The 20,068-nt window shown below is 40.3% G+C and overlaps 1 protein-coding gene across 11 annotated transcripts in view; it reads left to right on the plus strand.

Moving 5' to 3' along the window:
- Positions 1–20,068, plus strand: part of BLTP1 (bridge-like lipid transfer protein family member 1) — a 133,636-nt gene that overhangs the window by 41,443 nt on the left and 72,125 nt on the right. For 10 of the 11 annotated variants that reach the window (XM_086611762.1, XM_086611763.1, XM_086611764.1 and 7 more), the window contains 10 exons: positions 6,437–6,664; positions 7,251–7,388; positions 10,574–10,750; positions 13,208–13,336; positions 14,244–14,363; positions 15,561–15,838; positions 16,539–16,789; positions 17,249–17,507; positions 17,919–18,762; positions 19,632–19,702. In XM_086611762.1, the coding sequence (XP_086467888.1) occupies positions 6,437–6,664; positions 7,251–7,388; positions 10,574–10,750; positions 13,208–13,336; positions 14,244–14,363; positions 15,561–15,838; positions 16,539–16,789; positions 17,249–17,507; positions 17,919–18,762; positions 19,632–19,702 (2,495 nt within the window). Of the gene's footprint in view, positions 1–6,436; positions 6,665–7,250; positions 7,392–10,573; positions 10,751–13,207; positions 13,337–14,243; positions 14,364–15,560; positions 15,839–16,538; positions 16,790–17,248; positions 17,508–17,918; positions 18,763–19,631; positions 19,703–20,068 lie in introns of all 11 variants that reach the window. The other variant, XM_086611769.1, reaches the window with a different exon arrangement.

The raw sequence follows: 20,068 nt of genomic DNA on the forward strand, positions 1-20,068 counted from the left end.
TGTGGTTTTTAGCAATCCATTATATCGTTCAATCTTCCCAGAAGCTGGTGCATGATAAGGGATGTGATATACCCACTCGATGCCATGCTCTTTGGCCCAGGTGTCTATAAGATTGTTACGGAAATGAGTCCCATTGTCCGACTCAATTCTTTCTGGGGTGCCATGCCGCCACAAGACTTGCTTTTCAAGGCCCAAGATCGTGTTCCGGGCGGTGGCATGGGGCACAGCATAGGTTTCCAGCCATCCAGTGGTCGCTTCCACCATTGTAAGCACATAACGCTTGCCACTGCGAGTTTGTGGAAGTGTGACATAGTCAATTTGCCAAGCCTCTCCATATTGATATTTCGACCAACGCCCTCCATACCAAAGAGGTTTCAACCGCTTGGCTTGCTTGATTGCAGCACACGTTTCACATTCATGGATCACCTCTGCAATGGTGTCCATAGTTAGGTCCACCCCTCGATCACGAGCCCATTTGTATGTGGCGTCCCTTCCTTGATGGCCTGAGGCATCATGGGCCCAACGAGCTAGAAATTTTTCACCTTTATGTTGCCAGTCCAGATCCACCTGAGCCACTTTAATCTTGGCGGCCTGATCCACCTGTTGATTGTTTTCATGTTCTTCTGTGGCCCGACTCTTGGGTACATGGGCATCTACATGTCGTACTTTCACAATCAGCTTCTCTACTCGAGCAGCAATGTCTTTCCACAATGGGGCAGCCCAGATGGGTTTACCTCTGCGTTGCCAGCTGCTCTGCTTCCATTGCCGTAGCCATCCCCACAGGGCGTTTGCTACCATCCAAGAGTCGGTATAGAGATAGAGCATTGGCCACTTTTCTCGTTCAGCGATGTCTAAAGCCAGTTGGATGGCTTTCACCTCTGCGAACTGGCTTGATTCACCTTCTCCTTCGGTAGCTTCTGCGACCTGTCGAGTAGGACTCCATACAGCAGCTTTCCATTTTCGATGTTTTCCTACAAGGCAACAGGACCCGTCGGTAAACAGAGCGTATTTCTTCTCATTGTCTGATAGTTCATTATAAGGTGGAGCCTCCTCAGCACGTGTCACCTCCTCCTCCTCTGGTGACATTCCAAAGTCTTTACCTTCAGCCCAGTTAGTGATCACTTCCAAAATTCCTGGGCGATTGAGGTTTCCTATCCGAGCTCTTTGTGTGATCAGCGCGATCCACTTGCTCCATGTGGCATCAGTTGCGTGGTGTGTAGACGGGACGCTCCCTTTGAACATCCAGCCGAGCACTGGCAATCGGGGTGCCAGGAGCAACTGTGCTTCTGTACCAATCACTTCAGAAGCAGCTCGGACTCCTTCATATGCTGCCAATATCTCTTTTTCAGTTGGAGTATAGTTGGTTTCGGATCCTTTGTATCCTCGACTCCAAAACCCAAGAGGTCGACCTCGCGTCTCCCCTGGCGCTTTTTGCCAGAGACTCCAGGTGGGACCATTCTCCCCGGCTGCGGTGTAGAGCACGTTTTTGACATCTTGTCCTGTCCGGACTGGTCCCAGGGCTACCGCATGGACTATTTCTTGTTTAATTTGTTCAAAGGCTTGTTTTTGCTCTGGGCCCCATTCAAAATTATTCCTCTTTCGGGTTATTTGGTAGAGGGGTTTTACAATCTGGCTGTAGTCAGGAATATGCATTCGCCAGAAACCCACAATGCCTAAGAAAGCTTGTGCTTCCTTTTTGTTGGTTGGTGGGGACATAGCTGTTATTTTATTAATCATGTCCATCGGAATCTGACGACGCCCATCTTGCCATTTTATTCCCAAAAACTGAATCTCCTGGGCAGGTCCCTTGACTTTACTCTGTTTTATGGCAAAGCCTGCTTTCAGAAGGATTTGGATTATCTTTTCACCTTTCTCAAAAACTTCTTCTGCTGTGTTGCCCCATACAATGATGTCATCAATGTATTGCAGATGTTCTGGGGCATCACCCTGTTCCAGTGTGGTCTGGATCAGTCCATGGCAAATAGTGGGGCTGTGTTTCCACCCCTGGGGCAGTCGATTCCAGGTATACTGGATGCCCCTCCAAGTGAAAGCAAACTGTGGCCTGCATTCCGGTGCCAAAGGAATTGAGAAAAACGCATTAGCGATATCAATTGTAGCGTACCACCTGGCTGCCTTTGACTCCAGTTCATACTGAAGTTCCAGCATATCTGGCACGGCAGCACTCAATGGTGGTGTAACTTCATTCAAGCCACGATAGTCTACCGTCAGCCTCCACTCGCCATTGGACTTACGCACAGGCCATATAGGGCTGTTAAAAGGGGAGCGGGTCTTTGTGATGACTCCTTGACTCTCCAGTTGACGAATCAACTTATGGATAGGAATTAGAGAGTCTCGGTTGGTACGATATTGCCGTCGGTGCACTGTTGTATTAGCAATTGGCACCTGCTGTTCTTCGACCCTCAGTAACCCCACAGCAGAAGGGTCCGTTGAGAGACCAGGCAAAGTAGACAGCTGCCTGCCTTCTTCTGTCTCTACTGCAGCTATGCCAAAAGCCCACCGATACCCTTTTGGGTCTTTGAAATACCCTCTCTTAAGATAATCTATGCCAAGGATGCACGGGGCTTCTGGGCCAGTTACAATAGGGTGTTTTTGCCACTGCTGTCCAGTTAGGCTCACTTCAGCCTCTAACACAGTCAGTTGTTGAGACCCCCCTGTCACTCCAGAAATAGAGATGGATTCTGCCCCTCTGAAGTTCGATGGTATCAAAGTGCATTGGGCACCAGTATCCACTAAAGCCTTATACTTTCTAGGGTATGATGTGCCAGGCCACCGAATCCACACAGTCCAGTACACTCGATTATCCCTCTCCTCCACCTGGCTGGAGGCAGGGCCCCTCTAATGCCTGTTATCATATTCATCAGAGGAATCAGCAGGATTGGAGTCAGGATGGCTAGGAGGATCAGCCCTCCCATTTTGACTAGTGGACTGCTCACTGTAGACTGGGGCAACAGCTGTCCTGGAGGAAATGGAGAAAGTTCTATTCCTGTTGGTTCTTCCTCCCAACTGGCGTACCCTGGCCTCTAAAGCGGAGGTGGGTTTTCCATCCCACCTTCTCATGTCTTCTCCATGATCACGGAGGTAGAACCATAGCTCACCCCGTGATCTGTACCGTCTCTCTTGTCTCTCTCGAGGAGGGTAACGCCTGGTTCTGACAGCTGAAATTCTAGAGCGTTCGGGTGGTGGGAAATCTACTTTTTCTCTTAATTCTCGGACCTCTTCAGACAGCTTTTCCACAGCCGCAACACAGGTTCGTATAGAAGTGTCATCATCATATCGTCGGAGGTAGGTGACCAGATTACCTACGGATAGTGGTGCTTCATCGTCCCCGAAGTCCATTATTGCCAATGAGGTGGAATATGCGGCTGGCGCACTCCGTATAATCTTCTGCCACATTGGTCGTGTGCACCGGACGTCATCTGGATCTTCGAGTCTTGGTCCGCTTCTCGAGTCAAGATAAATCAACTCTCGCACAGCCAGTTCTCTCAGATACTGAATAGCTTTTTCTATGTTGGTCCACCTGCTTACATTACATGGCACCTCGTCCTTGTAGGGGTACCTTTCCTTTATGGCTGCCAGGAGTCGTCTCCAGAGGCTGCGGACTTGTGTCTGCCTTCCAATTGCTTTATCAATGCCTCCATCCATGGCAAGGGCTCCCAGCTGCCTAGCTTCACTACCATCTAACTCCAGACTATTGGCTCCCATGTCCCAGCATCTGAGCAACCAAGAGACAATGAGCTCACCTTTAAGGCGGCCATAATCTTTTCGAATATCTCGCAGCTCGCTCATTTTTAGAGATCTGGTGGTTATCCTCTCATCTATGATGTCACTCCTCCTCCATTGAGATTTCCTCTGGGGCGAAACAGAACGCTCCCGCTTCATTTCTCGTGATGGCCCTGGTCGCTCTTCATCATCATCATCATCCTCTCCTCTGCGTTCTGACTTTCGCAGACATTTCCTTGGCTTCTCTTCCTCCAATCGTTGTGATGGCCCCGGTTGTTCTTCTTTGTCTGGTTGCTTTGATGGTCCTGGTTGCTCTTCCTCATTTGGTTGGTGTGATGGCCCTGATTCCTCTTCTTCGTCGTCTAACTTTTGTATACATTTTCTTTTCCTTACGGGAGCAACTGATAACGTTGTAGTCTGAGTAGCTATAGTGCTTGTCATGGGAGTTGAGATGGCAAGCACAATAACCCGAGAAATAAATTGATATACACCCCTAAATGGCCGATTGATTTTGAATATATAGATAATAAAACATATATTCAGGAGACCTTGCAGGACAATCAAACCGGTTAAATTATTCCAATGATGTTCGGCATTATCAAAATCAACGTAAGCTTTTGTGAATGAAAAGTCACCGGTATAATTGGCGATGATATCCGCCAGGTGACGCTCAAAATTAATAAACGAGTTCCACATCACCACCCCCCTCTGCACCGCCGAATACAAAGACTGAGCCGGTCCCAGCACCGATGATCTTATCAGAGTTACACCGTACAGTATAGCAAAACCCTTAATTACCGATAACATACTTTTCATGCCGGTCCAACACCCAGAGCCAGAAAACCGCATAAACATTCCGCCTAACATCATATAGGGTAGATAAGACAATAAATTATGAATGTCCGGTAACATGTACGCAAGCATAACAAACAGCATTCCGGCCAGCCACATCGTTATCTCAACCCCTTCGTGCCCCACGTTGGGCGCCAATTAAGACTGTCGTGGGTTATGTTGAACCGCCCCACACACAGCCGGTCACTCCCCCTCCCCCACCCCCAGGAATGAGGGAGAGAATTAAAGGATAAACGTGAAACCCGTGGGTTGAGATAAGAGTGATTTAATACAGATGATTTAATACAATGTAGGTGCTCACCACCCCTCGTATGCGAAGCCCGTCTCGTCCCGAAAACTGCAAATCCCGGACGAACGCGAGGCCCCGAAATAGAGAGGGGCAGAGAGGGAGAGAAAGAGAGAGAGAGAGAAAGAAAAAAAACAGCAGAGCAACAGCGCAGCAAGCGCAAAAGAGCAAAAGTGCAAAAAGAGCAAAAGCGCAAAAGCCCCTCTTCCCGGCTGACCCTCGCTTTTATACTGGGCATGACGCTGCATGATATGGAATACTAATTGGCCAGTTTGGCCCTCAGTCTTAAGTTCCACACAAATGACAAGGGGAATCGTGTCCCCCTTGTCCCAGCTATGCTCCCCCCTTATCCTGCCGTGTTTCTGTACTCCGCAGGCTGAAAAGTCCTTGGAGTTTCACTTCCAACCACAAACATCAGCTTGCTATCAACATTCTTCTCAGAGTGAGCCTCTGAGTGAAACCAAAACAGGGAGCTCTTCTGGCTGTTAAAAAAAACTCTGTCCCAGCTAAAACTGGGACAAGAGGACAAGAAATTTTGAGACCAGTAGTCGGTATCAGGACTCATACTGAGTAATTTTAATGAATTCATGTAAGGTATTGCACATTAGCAATGAATAGCAGAAAATAAGTTTTTGTAGAGTATAGGACTTGCAAATAAGCTCATTATTTTTTTCATGTTGCTACTACAGTAAATACAGTTAAAATTAGGCCACTACTGCATCCTGAAGAGTTCATTTCTTCTGATACAGAGGAAGTGCCCTCATGTTTGAATTGTTTATTGAGCTCCTCTTTTGGACCCCGTAAATTCATGAGATGGTTCTGTCTTTCAAAGCACAGCAGCACTTCTTCAGTGCTCTTTGTCTCTGGAGGGATCTGTAAACAGTGCTACCTTAGATCCCTTGATTCTATGATGATTTAATTCTTTTAGGGGCAAATTTCTCAGATTAAATCTAGCTTTTTATCTTCTAAATCTCAAGAGAAAATATAGATTGATAGCCTGTTTTCGAAAATGTGCATTTATTGCTCTTTTTGGTGTTTTTGTGACTGTGTTTACATCTTTTTGTCCAGCTGTTCTGGCAGTATCTCTTTAATAGATTTCAAGAGGGGAGGGTTATGCTTGTTTTCCTGACTTGTGGTGGAATTGTTGGTTTTGGTTTGTTTTCATTGATCTTTTTTGATACATGAGGGAGAGATTCCTGGGCATGAATTGTTCATGCAGTTTTGTTAAGCCTTCTATTCTTGGGAGGAAGTTTTTTGGTGTAGCACACGGTGTGTCTTGCTGAAGGGCTTACTGGCTGGGAAGGAATGATTTATAGGTCCTTGCATCGCCAGCAGAAGGTGCCAGGAGTAAGTTACTAGAGTTCTTGGCACCCTCTGCTGGGTCTGCCTTATAAAAAATAAGTCAATTAAAGTATGTGTGCTTCTTCAGCTATAGATTGTAGCTATACTGCTTATTTTAGGAGGACTAACATACAGAAACAGATTGGATTTATATTGCATTCTCTTGCCTATATGTTTTTAATTTGTTTTCCATATGGTCATAATTCTTTTCCCTAGGAAAACTATTTTGGAGAAGATGACATGTACACTGATTTTGAAGAAGTTATTTCAAGCCCTGTGTTGTCGCTCTCAACATCTTCAAGCTCTGGATGGACAGCCGTTGGAGTGGAAAATGATAAAAAAGAAAATGAAAGTTCAGTCAAACCTGTTCACCCTCTTACTCTACGCCCCTGGGATATCACTGTGCTTGTTAATTTGTACAAAGTCCATGGGCGATTACCAGTGGTAGGTACTTTAGAATCTTATAATTCTAGTTCTTATTTTACTTAATGTAATTAATTTTTTATAATTTCGTAATCGGGAGTTAAATTTAACTCCCTGGAACATTAACTTAGGCTGATACTTAGCCACAATTTTAGTTGTCTGTATACACATACTTTGGTTACCTAAACCATTTGAGACATAGTTAATTTTGCTTATCTGGGAAGCAGAAGTGGATAATTTTTAGTATGATTTTTACTCAATGCACTTGATTTGTATGATATTATTTTTGATTAACCATTATGATTTCTCTGCTAATTAGCAAAACTGTCTTCTAATGGTGCATTCTGCTCTGTACAGCTGCATTCTGAGGGATCCCCAGGAATTCAAATCAGAATCCAGATAAAAAGTTGGGTTCACCCAAATGGATTTGAATTGCTGTTTATGTAATTGTGGAAATGTTTTTGAAGTTGTACAGGCGTTTCTTTTAGTGTCCACTTGCAGGAAAATTAACATACTTCCTGCTCACGGATTTGCTTCTAATCTTATAGTTTCAACCATGTTGTGTGTTTTCAGTTTCTGAAACAGAGGTATTTAATTTTTATTTTAGCATTGCAGTCCAGATGGTCCTGAGTGCCCTACAGCTTTCTTGGAAAGGCTGTGTTTTGAGATGAAGAAAGGATTTAGAGAAACAATGCTTCAACTTGTACTGTCTCCAGTGAATTTGTTTCTGAATGACAACTATCAGGTAGTAAGCTGTTTTTTACATGTATTGCGGAAGTTGTGATGATCATAAAATTCTTTTTTGTCAGGAGCTTTCCCTGATGTGTGTATACAAAGTTTATTAAGGCTTATGAATTATAAGAGGCATTAAAGAAAACCCTGATGCATATTTTTAAAAAAATCTTTATTTCTGTCTAGTTTGCATTTTAGTGAAATGCACAAAGGAAAAGATTATGTTTTCTTATTTTTGCTTAAAATCTTTCTGGAGAAGGTTCTCCAGGAAATAGGAATATTCAGACTGATCTTAAAACCATTTAGTGATCTCTGGTTTGCATGTAGGGTTTTTTGTTTGTTTTGTGTGGTGTTTTGTTTTTTTTTTTTTTTTTTTAAAGAATTTAGATTTAAAAACTTGAAGTACTGACACATGTAAATTTTGTGCAGTGGCTGGATATGTTCTACTTAACGCATATAGTTTTAAAACTACGCGTGTTACTAAATAGATAACTGCATCTTTCACGTATTCTTTGTGACTTTTATTAGACTAAATCACACAGCTGGATCTATATCTTATGGTCAAGATATTGTTATGACCTACAGTTTTTTTCTGGTGGGTGAATCATGAGCCATACTTCAGAAGTACTTAGTGAGACAAAGCTAAGTGCTATTTGTGACCTGTCAACTTGCTGTGTACTACTTTGATTTTAGTAGACTTGGAAAAATTGCTCATATGGATCAGTTTAGTTCAGTGAGGAGTTTAGACTGAGATTTGTTAACAGAAGAAGTTATCCTGGTTCAGTGCAGGTTAGGGAATAGGTGGAGTTTGTATTTTGTTTATGCATGTGTTTGTTGCATTAAAAGCACTATGATACTTAGGCTGTGCCTTACAGGTTATATTGTTTTCAATCACTGTGTCCTGAAATACTTTGCTACCAATGGCCTCTATGAAGTGAAATTTAAATTATTTTTATCCTGTGCACATTCAAGTGTTGGAAAACTGGAATACTGTGTACAGATGAAGGTGCACGTCACCCTGTTTTTTTCCACTCTTGTGTCAGTGAGCTATGAAAGTAGTTGACTGATGCTTGTTTAGTGTTTCCAAATTTGGATCCAGTGTGCCACAGGCACGGAAGTATCTTAAGTATAACCACTGACTGTAGACTGACTAATAGGTAAAGGAATAAGAAGAAATAATCAAGTTTCTTGATGGGAAAAAGATGACATATTAGAAGGTTCCACGTTAGCCCTTAAGGTTTCGACATGTTATTCTGTTGACCTCTGATTAGTGAAGAAGAAATCTCTCATGAGAATGTAGTCTTGTTTTTTCATTGCAACACTGCCATTGTCTTTAGCAGCAATCTGAAGAAAGCGATGGTGGGAAGTCGCAGGAATTGCAGGTGCATAAACTATATGGGATTAATAGGGCTGTCTTCAGAGAGAGCTGCAGAAATTGGATGTCCTGACAGCATGGTGGCAGACAGAATTCCATTTTCCTCATAGCTTTTGTCAGCAGCCAAGTATCTGGATTGTAGGGCTTGTTTTTCAGTTGAGTGAAGTTGTCAGAAGGTGCAGCTCAAGCTGATGAGAATTACAGTTTGAACATAAAAACTTTTATGTAATGAAAAACTGCATCCTATGAGTTTCCAGTTATATTATCCAAATCTGCTGGAAGATTTTTGTATATCGATTTTTTTTGTGTGGTGGGGATTTTTTTTTGTCTCATGAGGAATCTAAGCATTTGAATAGCTGCTTATTTATGAACACAATCTGTTTTGTGCACTAAGGAGACCCTTAAAGGTTGTTCAAACCTGTGACTTAGTTCTTGTATTGCAATTCATATGTACGAGGAAGCAGAAATGAGGTTGCAGGTGAAACCTTAATTGCGTAACTTATGCCTTAATGCATAATTCTTTTTCAGATTTCTTATTGTTTAGACTTAGTAATGCTGTGGTTATGTGTTTTGCCTTAGGTTTTCTATGTTCTTTTTGGTTGGATAAATTTTAATTCAGAAACAGTAATTCAGACAAATAAGACTTCTGCCTGGGAATTTCTGTTGGTTGAAAGGATAAATGTGCAGAGTGGCATGTTTTTGAAAATATCGTGAAGAAAGTTTTGATCGGTTAGGTTTGTGACTATTGCCTGGTGTCCTAGTGTTTGACTTTGTATTAATTCTTGCCATTTAATGTTGGAAATATTAATATTTTGGGGTGGTGTTTGTTTTTTTTATTTAACCCTTTATTCATATTATGTATCTCAAAAATGCCATTTGATACTTGCCATCTGAACCTTAAAGTGAGAAGTTCATAGTAGTAATTTATATGGAACAGGAATTGTCTCTCTGACCAGCTGGGCAAGTATCGTTGCTTCATGTTTCCCATTCATATAGTTTAGAAATAGCTTCTGAATTGAGACATAGGTTGTCAGTGATGCCTCAAAAGAGCAGGGCATGTTTCTTGTTCGTTAAGCAACTCCAAAGGGTTTGCTGGTAGTGGAAAACAAACCAGGCAAGTTCACAAGTTGAAAAAACTGAATGAAGGAGACATTTTGCTGCTGACTTACTGACTTTAATCCACAGCTTACCCCCATGCGGTCATAAGCTTCTCATGTATGCCTTTGATGTGTTCATTTTTTCAGTTTCTTCTGGGGGAGTAATATTTTTTTTGAGAAGTATTACATCTGAATTTTCATATCTGCAAACAAGTAGCTTTGCTTTAGGTAGCCAAGAAATACTTCAGTGAGAAGTGCAACTTAGAGGACAGCCTCTGGTGTGTGTTGTTTGGATTTTTTAAATGTTATTTTTGTTTGTTTGTTTTTGTAGTGTGTCAGCTTTCTGATGGTAGCAGACCTTCATAAGTCATGTTTTTTAACCTCTTGATCACTTCGGTTGTTAAACATGCTCTTCCATTCTGCGTTCATGTTTTTTGCAGTGATGTTTAACAGATGGTGTCTAGATGTCACTGCGTGGAGTTCACCAAGGGAAGGTGGTTGATAGTGGTTGCTAAAACTTAAGTTAGATAAACTTCCTTCTGCCTATGTAAGATTTGCATATATGTTGTCATGTGGGTAATGCTGAGAAGTCTTGGGACTGTCTAGCTGGAATTAAGGAATTTAAGAGGTGAAGGTGAATGTGCATGAGTATCTCTGGCTACACTGTTGTACTTTCTGTTGATGCATTCTTTGCAAACACGAGCTTTAACTTACTGTCCTTAACAGCGACCTGCAGTGGATGAAGTTCTTCGAGAGGGTCACATCAGCCTCTCAGGTCTGCAGTTGCGTGCTCATGCGATGTTTTCGGCGGAAGGTCTGCCTCTTGGAAGTGATACTTTAGAATATGCCTGGCTGATAGATGTACAAGCTGGAAGTCTTACAGCCAAAGTTACGGCACCACAGGTACCGTCTAGGAACTGTTCGCTTTAAAGTATTACCCTTGTTCTTTCTTGTGAAACTGGCATAGCATGGATTTTGGAAAGCCCATGATCTCAGCTGAATTTGAATGCATCTTTGTCTTAACCTTAATTTTATAGTTGGAAAATCTAACTATTTCTTTAAATGGATAGGAGATGCCAAATGTGCTGAACCTGATATTCGTCTTAAATCTGGATTTCAGAGGGTGGCTAGTGTTACATGGGAGTTGGAAGGAATGATGGTAACAGAGCATGAACAAATCAGTAGTGAATACTGTTGTCGTTACATGTAAACACTTCTATGTTACGTCTCTGTGTGTTAATGTACTTTAATACTGATTAGAAAGACAACCACAGTACCTACATGCGTTTTAACTGTTTTAATTGCAGAGTGAGTAATACTTCTCTGTAAATAGAGCAGGTGTTCTGGGATGCCTTCAGCCATAAACTAGGTTACGTGACGAGGAGGAGAATGGAAAAACTATTTGAAAGGTTTAAGTATCAGATGACTTAGTTAAATTGTCTGTGACTTCCTCTGAGGTTATTTTTATTTTGAGATGCTGAATTCTGGAGATGCAGGTTCATTACCCGTGCTGGTTAACTCTTGGGGAAGGACAGATGAAGTATCCGGTTGTGCTTGCAGTCTGAAAGGCAATTTGATATCTCGGATGCAAGATTCTTGGAGAGATATATAGGCATTTGCACAAAGGGATGCTGCCAGCAGTAAGGATATCAAGTTGAGCATCTGGCAAGAATTTAGCCTGCAGATAAAGTTCTGGCTTTCCAGAGAAAGCTACGCACAAAGTCATATTTTAAAGTAGGAGACGAATGAGATCATTTGTGGGAGTGCAGTACCAGCAGGCTTCAGCAGGACAGTAGCAGGTAGCTAAGTCATGCTCCCAGTGGAACATACTTTGCTTTCACAGTGTTGGATTTTCTTAGGTCAGTCTTAGCACTAACTCCTTTTAGTTTTGCCACTTACGTTGCTTTTATTTTTTCAGATATAATGATGGCTCCAAATATACAATAGACAGATCACTTAAATTTATTTCTGGTATGGACTGCCAGATCTTTAAAAAAGGTTGCTTTGTCAACGTATTTTGAGACATAAAAAAAGTACATAAATTCTATCTAGTAGTTACTGTTTGGTTTCTGTATTTATTTTTAAATTTTTTTAAAGACACTTCTACAAGAGACATTAGAAAAGTACCTAAATTCTACTTAGTAGTTACTGTTTGGTTTATTTACTTTTAATTTTTTTCAAGACACTTCTACATCCTATTATTCCCTTAAAAAAAAAAAATTATTTTCTAGGATTAAATGTGTTTCAATAGGAAACTTCTGCGGCAAATAACATGAAAATAAGGCATACAAGCAATTTCAGTAAATCTAAAGAATAGACTCTAAATACATTTTCGTGCTACGTATATGGGTTTTTGCAGCAGTATTTCCCAAAATGCTACCACTGATTTAGATGTCCTGCAGTATTTCTCCACTGCTCTATAATTCAAAATTAAACCTAGTTGATTCAAAGTACTCTAAGGTTAGAGAATATTTCTAAATGCTTGATGCGACTTAAGGATTTTCTTCCCCTACAAAGCCATTCTCAATCATGCGCTTCATACAGCTTTTTTTTTTTTTTTTTTTGTTGTTGTCAGCACTGCTATGGAGCAGAATTTGAATTTGCTGTTTCAGGGTCATTGACTTTTTTCATCCCACGGTGTGATGTATTGCAAGAATTTGTGAAGGGACTGCAGTAAAGGGAGGAGTAAAGATTTTGTGCAGGACAGTCATAACTATATTAAATTCCAGTTAAATTACTGCTGATTTTAAGTGCCCTTTCCTTTGGCTAGCCAAAGAGAACCCATTTCCCTCTCATAATAGAGACACAGTCATGAATCATTTCCTTTATGAATGAGCTAACTATATAAAAGATTTAAATTAACAATAGACTAATTACGGGGTCCAGGGAGATTCAACAGTGTTCTGTTTAGTCAGTTTCTTCCTATGCTTTCTAAACGTAACTTTGTTACTTATATACAAGGAAGTCTGCCATTTAAATTATGAATGGTAATCAGTGTTTTGAAGTATTTTTTTTAAGGTTAAAATAAGGGGAGCTCTGTCTTTGCAATGAAGTTCTCAGTTGACTGTAATAGCAAAAGCTGTTTCCTTATATTAAGAAATCATTTAGAAAATTATTTATTGTCACAGTGTTATTCATGAAAAACTGCAGACGCTTGTAGTTTTTTTTAATGAAAAATCCATCTTGAGTAACAGGAACTAGATGATGTGTAGGCAAGGTAATGCAGCCAGAGTGTTGTGGTGGGGTCTTTGGTTTGTTTTTACCCCTGCTCATCTTCCAGCCTTTGGTGATGTTCTGTCGAGTACCGAAAGTTCATTTTGTGTACTTACTATTCGACAACGTGTTGTTATTTGCTTGCAGCTTGCGTGTCTTCTGGAATGGGGGCAAACCTTTGTATTTCATGTCGTGTGCCGGGAGTTTGAACTGGAAAGGCCAAAATCTGTAATAATATGCCAGCATGGAATCGATCGTCGGTTTTGTGACTCTAAGGTAACCTTCCATCTCTTTTAGTTCTTGCTATGTTTGCACAGGTTCTTTGGAACAGTTTAGAAATCCAGCCCTAAAGTTACCAAGACACATGGAGTATTTAGTCAGATTGGATGTTCCCTTTGATAAATTATTGCTAATGATGTTTTCGAAAGACAAGTGGTTCTCTAGATTTTCTTGTTAATGTGCATGATCTTTTTGTACTCTATGAATTATTTTGAGAAACAGTATCCATAGGAGTCATGCCTAGATTCTTACCTCTGCTGTGACAGTTAACAGCCAAAGGGTGTACTCCAGTGTCCCTTGAGAGACAAAGGTCATACTTCCTCCTGGCATGTTTCCATGGAATGTTTTCATCCTGTATCCTCTGATGAAACAGTGGTTTGGTGGGAGACTTAAGCTGACAGCTTATAGCTTCCATGGACCTATTTTTTTTTAATTTATTTTTTTAAAAAAACCCATGAGACTCTTACTTAATCATCATGTCATTGTGGATTTCGCTTTTGGTGCTTGTCTCTTGGAATCCATGTCTGTGGCCACTTGGAAACTGAAGGAGGCTTGCCATCTATTAAGTATGATTCCTGGATCTCATCTCTCGACATCGTCCTTGTTTTGTTCCAGTTTTTGTGATGTTCCTCTATTAGCAGAATTGATTTGTCTTTTGCTGGTGGAAGCCAGGAGAGCCAACTGGGTCCCCTGATATTGCTGGCCAGAAGAATTAAACATACACTAGTGAAAATGAACCTCAGCACAGAAACACCCTGTCTCATACTCACATTGACAGCACAGAAAAATTAACTTTTTATTGCTCTAGTTTGAGGCCTCTGTTAACAGAACATAAATAAAAGGATAAGCACAAATTAAACTAAAACTCCTAATGTACTTATAAATTTTTTTCATTTTTCTTCAGATGAACTGTGTCCCTGGACCATGCCCAACATCTGATGACTTAAAGTACACTATGACACGCTTAGCTATGGATGGAGCAGATCTGTATGTGGTAGAACATGGCTGTGCCACCAATATAAAGGTAAAAACATTTCTCTTAGCAGCCATTAAAATAGTTCTTTGTCAATAGAGTTCTTTGTATTTTTTGATAGAATAGCTACCTGAATTTATTGTTCACTTATGTGCAACTAAGCAGAATTTCTGAATGTTTAAGTCATAAAAGGTTGGCTTGGATTGGGCCACAGGTAGGTCAGTTTGGCTTCTGCTTAGTAATTCCATTAGTAGTCTTGGAAAATGGTAAGGAGTAGTGGATGTCTGCCAAAATAAGAATGAAAACTGCAGGATTGTTGTAAAAAATTTATGAAAACACTGGGCAGTATAAATCTCAGTGTCTATACCTGAGAGCTAATAAGAACTTACGCTGTTAGGTAGTAACTCAGCAACTGGAAAGGATTGATGTGGATTGCGTACAATCCAATGCTTGATAACTCACGATGGTCTTAGGTGATACAGCTGTTTGAATTATGATAGATCTTTGATAGAGATGGGAGAAGTGTTAGTGCCACTGCCTGACAGAATGTAGAATGCTGCAGGATGTATATGTTCAAAAAAGAATGTGCAGAAAAGAGCTGATAGTCTCTCCATTATCCTGTCATAAAAGAGAAAACTGGAATAATTTACTCAATGTAGCAAAATATAAGTTAAGAAACAATTGAGTTGTGGTAACAACAGAAAGGAGAAAAGTGCTAGGCTGGTATAAGTGAGTGGTAGTTTTGCTGTCTGCTCATAAACTCGGTTTTAAACCATAGACTTAACATGTAAGGCTTTGGAGACAGCTTTACATTACAAGCAAGAAACTAAGTGAAGGAAAGCGGTGATCACTTCAGATGTTTTTAATGACATGGTATCTTGGCATTTGAATGGCTTGCTACCTTGTGGCAGTAAAAAAAAGTGTTGTGAGTCTCCACATTCTTTTGCATCCAATATTAAAAAGCACCGTCACAAATATTAACTGTGTTTGCAGACATAAATGGGAAGGGCAGTATTTTCAGAGACAGCTTAATAACCTGAACCACTCCAGAAAATTGTTTCCTGAATGTTTCATTTGTATTTAAAAAAAAAGGTTTTCAGTACTCCTTTATAGTGTGTTACAGAGATGAGAAGTAATAACTAATTTCTTTCTGAAATGTAGTAGATGTTGTGTTAACTGATTTAAGACTACCCTTTCTTTGTTTCAGTTGTTACTAATCAGAGGTCGTGTTTCAATTCCTGTTTTCAGATGGGTGCTATACGTATTGCCAACTGCAACCTCCACAACCAGTCTGTTGGAGAAGGTGTAAGTGCTGCTATTCAAGACTTTCAACTGAGACAATATGTTGAGCAGGTGAACAATTGCAGAACTGGTCTTCAGCCAATATTAAGGAGGGCATATTGGCTGGAAGCTGGCTCTGTCAACTTGGGGCTCATCACTGCTGACGTCGCTTTAGCTGCCGATCATCCTTCTAAACACGAAGTGCAGAGACATTTCTTAGAAACGCATGATAACAGAACTAAAAGGTAAGAGATAGGATTGAAGGAGATAAATTTGAATTTTTAGGGGGATGTAAGTTAATACAGTCATCTAAAGTTGGAACTTTGTTTTGCTTTTGGGGTTTTTTTTGCTTACGTAGATTACAATTTCTTGTAATTTTTTGAGTGTGTTGAATGCTTAGCTATGGGGTTGGTGGTTTGATTGTACTTGGACTATACGAAATCGTTATGATTTAGACAAAAGTTACTTTTCCCTCTGCTTTCCCTTATCCCCCAAAATGAAGATCGGGGAGATGGGGGAATCGAATTTGTCCGTTGTTCTCAGGCTGGACTGAAAACAGACCTTAAAGAGTCCTGAGCGAGCTGATGAGCAGCCGTGGATAAGATGGATGGTCTAACTGTGAATTGTGTGTCTCTCCAATAAGCGATTGCCTCTGTGCAGAGAGAAAGGGTTGTTACTATTAGCGTGTGTTGTGGCAGGTGGATGTAATCTGTGCCTGAGCATTGCATATCTATTTATGATTTGTTCCTTTTTGGACCTAATCCTTCATTTTGTGTCTGACATCTGTGTTTCAGATACAAATCTTACTCATTTCATGCTGTGTGAAATGGAAGCTCACATATAAGAGAAGGATATCTTTTAATCTTGTTTTCACTGCATTTAAATGTACTAAGGCGGATGTGGTCATGTTTTTATTTTGTTTTCTGTTTTTCTACTTTTGTATAGATTGTGGTTTTTATGGCCTGATGATAATTTGAGGAATAAGAGAAGCAAGAACAAGTGTGGCTGTCTTGGTGGTTGTCGGTTCTTCGGTGGTACGTTAACAGGACTAGATTTTTTCAAACTTGAGGAACTGACACCTTCAAGCAGCTCTGCTTTCTCAAGTACAAGTGCAGAATCTGATATGTTTTACGGACAGTCTTTGCTGCAGCCAGGAGAATGGATAATTACTAAGGAGATTCCTAAAATTTTAGATGGTGAGAATGCATTGTACTGTAATTTTACACTCTTTTGCCTAAATTATAATTTCTTAACTGCACAGTAGTATTTATTGTGTCTCCAATTCTGATTAATGAGAAGTAATTCTTGCACTCTTGTGCAAGAGGTCTTGTAGTGGCATGGGCCCTTCTGAGAGCAGAACGTAGCTTGATAGTAGTGAGGAAACTTTCATATGCTGAATTCTAATATTAACACGCAACTCCCTTCTGAGTAAAAAGATTTTTTGACTTCTCTTTTACTTATATAGAAAGCAGTCTACCAAGACAATTTGATGTTTTGCTGCTATGACTTGATTAGTTTCTGTTAGTACCACGTTAGTATGTGTATGCGTTTCAAAACTAGGGCTGTTATTTGATAATGGTTTTTATTTCAGTGGGCAAGGAAGAGACCATTGCAGTTGTGTTACAAGATGTTCCGTTTTTCTTTTCTGATCCTAGGTAAAGCAAATGGTGTAAAACGAAAAGATTGGGATTGCAGATCTATGGGTATAGAAATGGAAAGAAAAGCACAACATCTAAGCCTACAAGTGCCATTGCGCTCTCATAGCTCCTCATCGTCTTCGGAGGAAACGAGCAGTTCTAGTGCTGCGCTCCCCTTGCTTGCAGGTGAGAAGGACAGCCCATCATCAACTACTGAGGATCACTTGGGACACAAGGAGTTCTTGTCTGGTGCAAAAAGGGAAGATGGTCATGGAAGGTTAGTACTCTCTGTCCAGGTAGAAGTATAATTTGACTCCTGAACATGTTATGACAGAAAAACCCTTTACATTTAGCAATTTATGAGGTGTTGGTTATTTTCTAATGGTACTGCTGAAATGCATTTCGTAGTTTGAATGCATTCCCTAATAGGGAATGATTACCTGATCTAGGTAGAAAATCCAGCGTGTAAGATAACAACACTTGCCGTTACTGTTTGTTTTTACATCCTCTGTATTTAGACAAGTAGATCAACAAGTGGCAGAATTTATTGTGTAATCAGTGTTCTGAAAATAATTGCTGTGGTAATAGAAAGTCAAGGAATCAATGAAGCATTTAAGAGCTCCTAACTTATAATAATGGAAGCATTAATAATTAAGTAAGCAAATGAACCTTTAATTTTTGTTTCCAGTGTTGCAGGTGAGGGTGCAGAGGGCAGCCCTGCATCTCCTGGCAGCCAAGAAAGACCTGTTGGTCAGTCTCCCTTGAGGTCTCCACTGAAACGGCAAGCGTCCGTGTGCTCCACCCGGCTCGGGAGCACCAAGAGCCTCACAGCAGCCTTCTATGGAGACAAGCAGCCTGTTCCAGTTGGTGTGCAGTTCAGCAGCGATGTGTCTCGCAGTGATGAGAATGTCTTGGACTCCCCAAAGCAGAGGAGGAGCTTTGGTTCTTTTCCATATACTCCATCTGCAGATTCAAACTCATTTCACCAGTATCGCTCAATGGATTCCAGTATGTCAATGGCTGATAGTGAAGCTTATTTTTCTGCAGCAGAAGAGTTTGAGCCAATAAGTAGTGATGAAGGTCCAGGAACCTATCCAGGGAGGAAGAAGAGAAAAAAACAAACTCAAAAAATTGAATATAGTAGAGGGTCTATTTATCACAGTGTGGAAGGGCCCTTAACAAGCACAATCCATGGAGAAATTAGTCAAGATGTTAAAACATTGCCAATTAAGACTCATCCTTCACAGGCTTCATTTGTTTCAGCTCTGGGAGGAGATGATGAGCATGTTGAGAACGTGTATGTCATTGAATCTGAGAAAACTGTGGAAAGTGAGCAGATAACTTCCCAGCAACCTGTAATGGCATGTTACCAAAATTATCTTACACAGTTCCAGGTGATAAACTGGTCGGTAAAGCATCCGACAAATAAAAGAACTTCAAAATCCTCATTACATCGCCCTTTAGACCTTGACACACCAACGAGTGAAGAAAGTTCATCATCTTTTGAGCAACTTTCTGTTCCAACGTTTAAGGTACGGAAGATGGAGGAAGAAAGAGTAGAGAAAGGAAAAAGAACTCAAAACAAGTTCAAATTACATAGCACACCTGTTGTGTAAATAAAGCTACGAGAAACTTGAAACTTCTTTGCTTTTAGTTAAGGGATACCTTGGATTTCTGACTTCAGGTTGTGGGCTGTGTGGCTGGGAGGTTGTGGAAAAGAAAAGCTGGAGTTAGAACTCTGTGGATAAGATGTGTGTTCTGAATTGTCATGACTGCACTTAAAAATGCTGCCTGTTGAATGATGTGCAGCTGAAAGATATTGATGTGAGTTGTGTTCAAGATGTTTGTTTCACAGAACTTCAGTAGCAGTACATTTAATACTGATAAACTATTATCTCAGCTGTAAATTATTTACTTCAAAATCGAGTTGAAACTCATGGATTTAGCAAATGATTTTTGTAAATGTTTGGGCTCCACCCCCTACACCTCTCCATCACGTATGAAAGATGAGGATGCATGCTTAGGAAGGAGCTGAAATGAAATGTATGAAAAATAATGGGAATTACTTGATAGAAAATATGCGTTTGAGCTCTAGAATTTAATAGGTTATCAGTTCGCAGCAAAAGCTTTGTGTTGATGCAAACCTTTTGTAGACTTAGTATTTGGAGTATTTTTTTTAAAGCAATTAGTCACTATTTATCTATGTAAAAACTTCATAATATTATCTCTCAGGTAATTTAAAAAAGTAAACCTAGGAGTTTCGGTATAGTATATCAGAGAATCTGCATATGAGAGATTCTTTGAAGAAAAAAACTAAGAAGAATTTTTATTTGAAGATTCCTTGGATATTTTTTCCATCTATAAAAGGAATGTAATACATTTCTTTGCACTTCTATCTTAGATTGTTAAACAGGGTCTCACAGCTAATTCGTTGCTGGACAGAGGCATGCAGCTTACAGGATCAACATCGAAGTAAGTTTAATACTGGATAATGTTGTTATGTTTTTAAGAGCAGAGTTTTCCTGGTACTCTTGTTAAATATTTTGGCTCTAGCTTGCCCTTCCAAAATTTGATATGTACAGTAGTTTTCAGAACAGATCTATTTTTGAACAGAGTATTCTGTTATGCAATGTTTGGTTTTGGTCAAAAAGAAAATATACCATGAAAGCATTAAATGACTTCACTCATACATTTTCGAGATTATGAATTGCAACTTAAGCACCTCCCACATGATTTTAAATTATGGAAAGTGACCTTTGCATTGCCAAAGGCTGAACTTGAATCTAGAGAAGGGCCTTGTCCTGGGATTGTATTTGTGTGCTTTCGAAGCTATGCAGT

Source organism: Tauraco erythrolophus, chromosome 5 (assembly GCF_009769465.1).
Source record: "Tauraco erythrolophus isolate bTauEry1 chromosome 5, bTauEry1.pri, whole genome shotgun sequence".
Lineage (NCBI taxonomy): Eukaryota > Metazoa > Chordata > Aves > Musophagiformes > Musophagidae > Tauraco > Tauraco erythrolophus.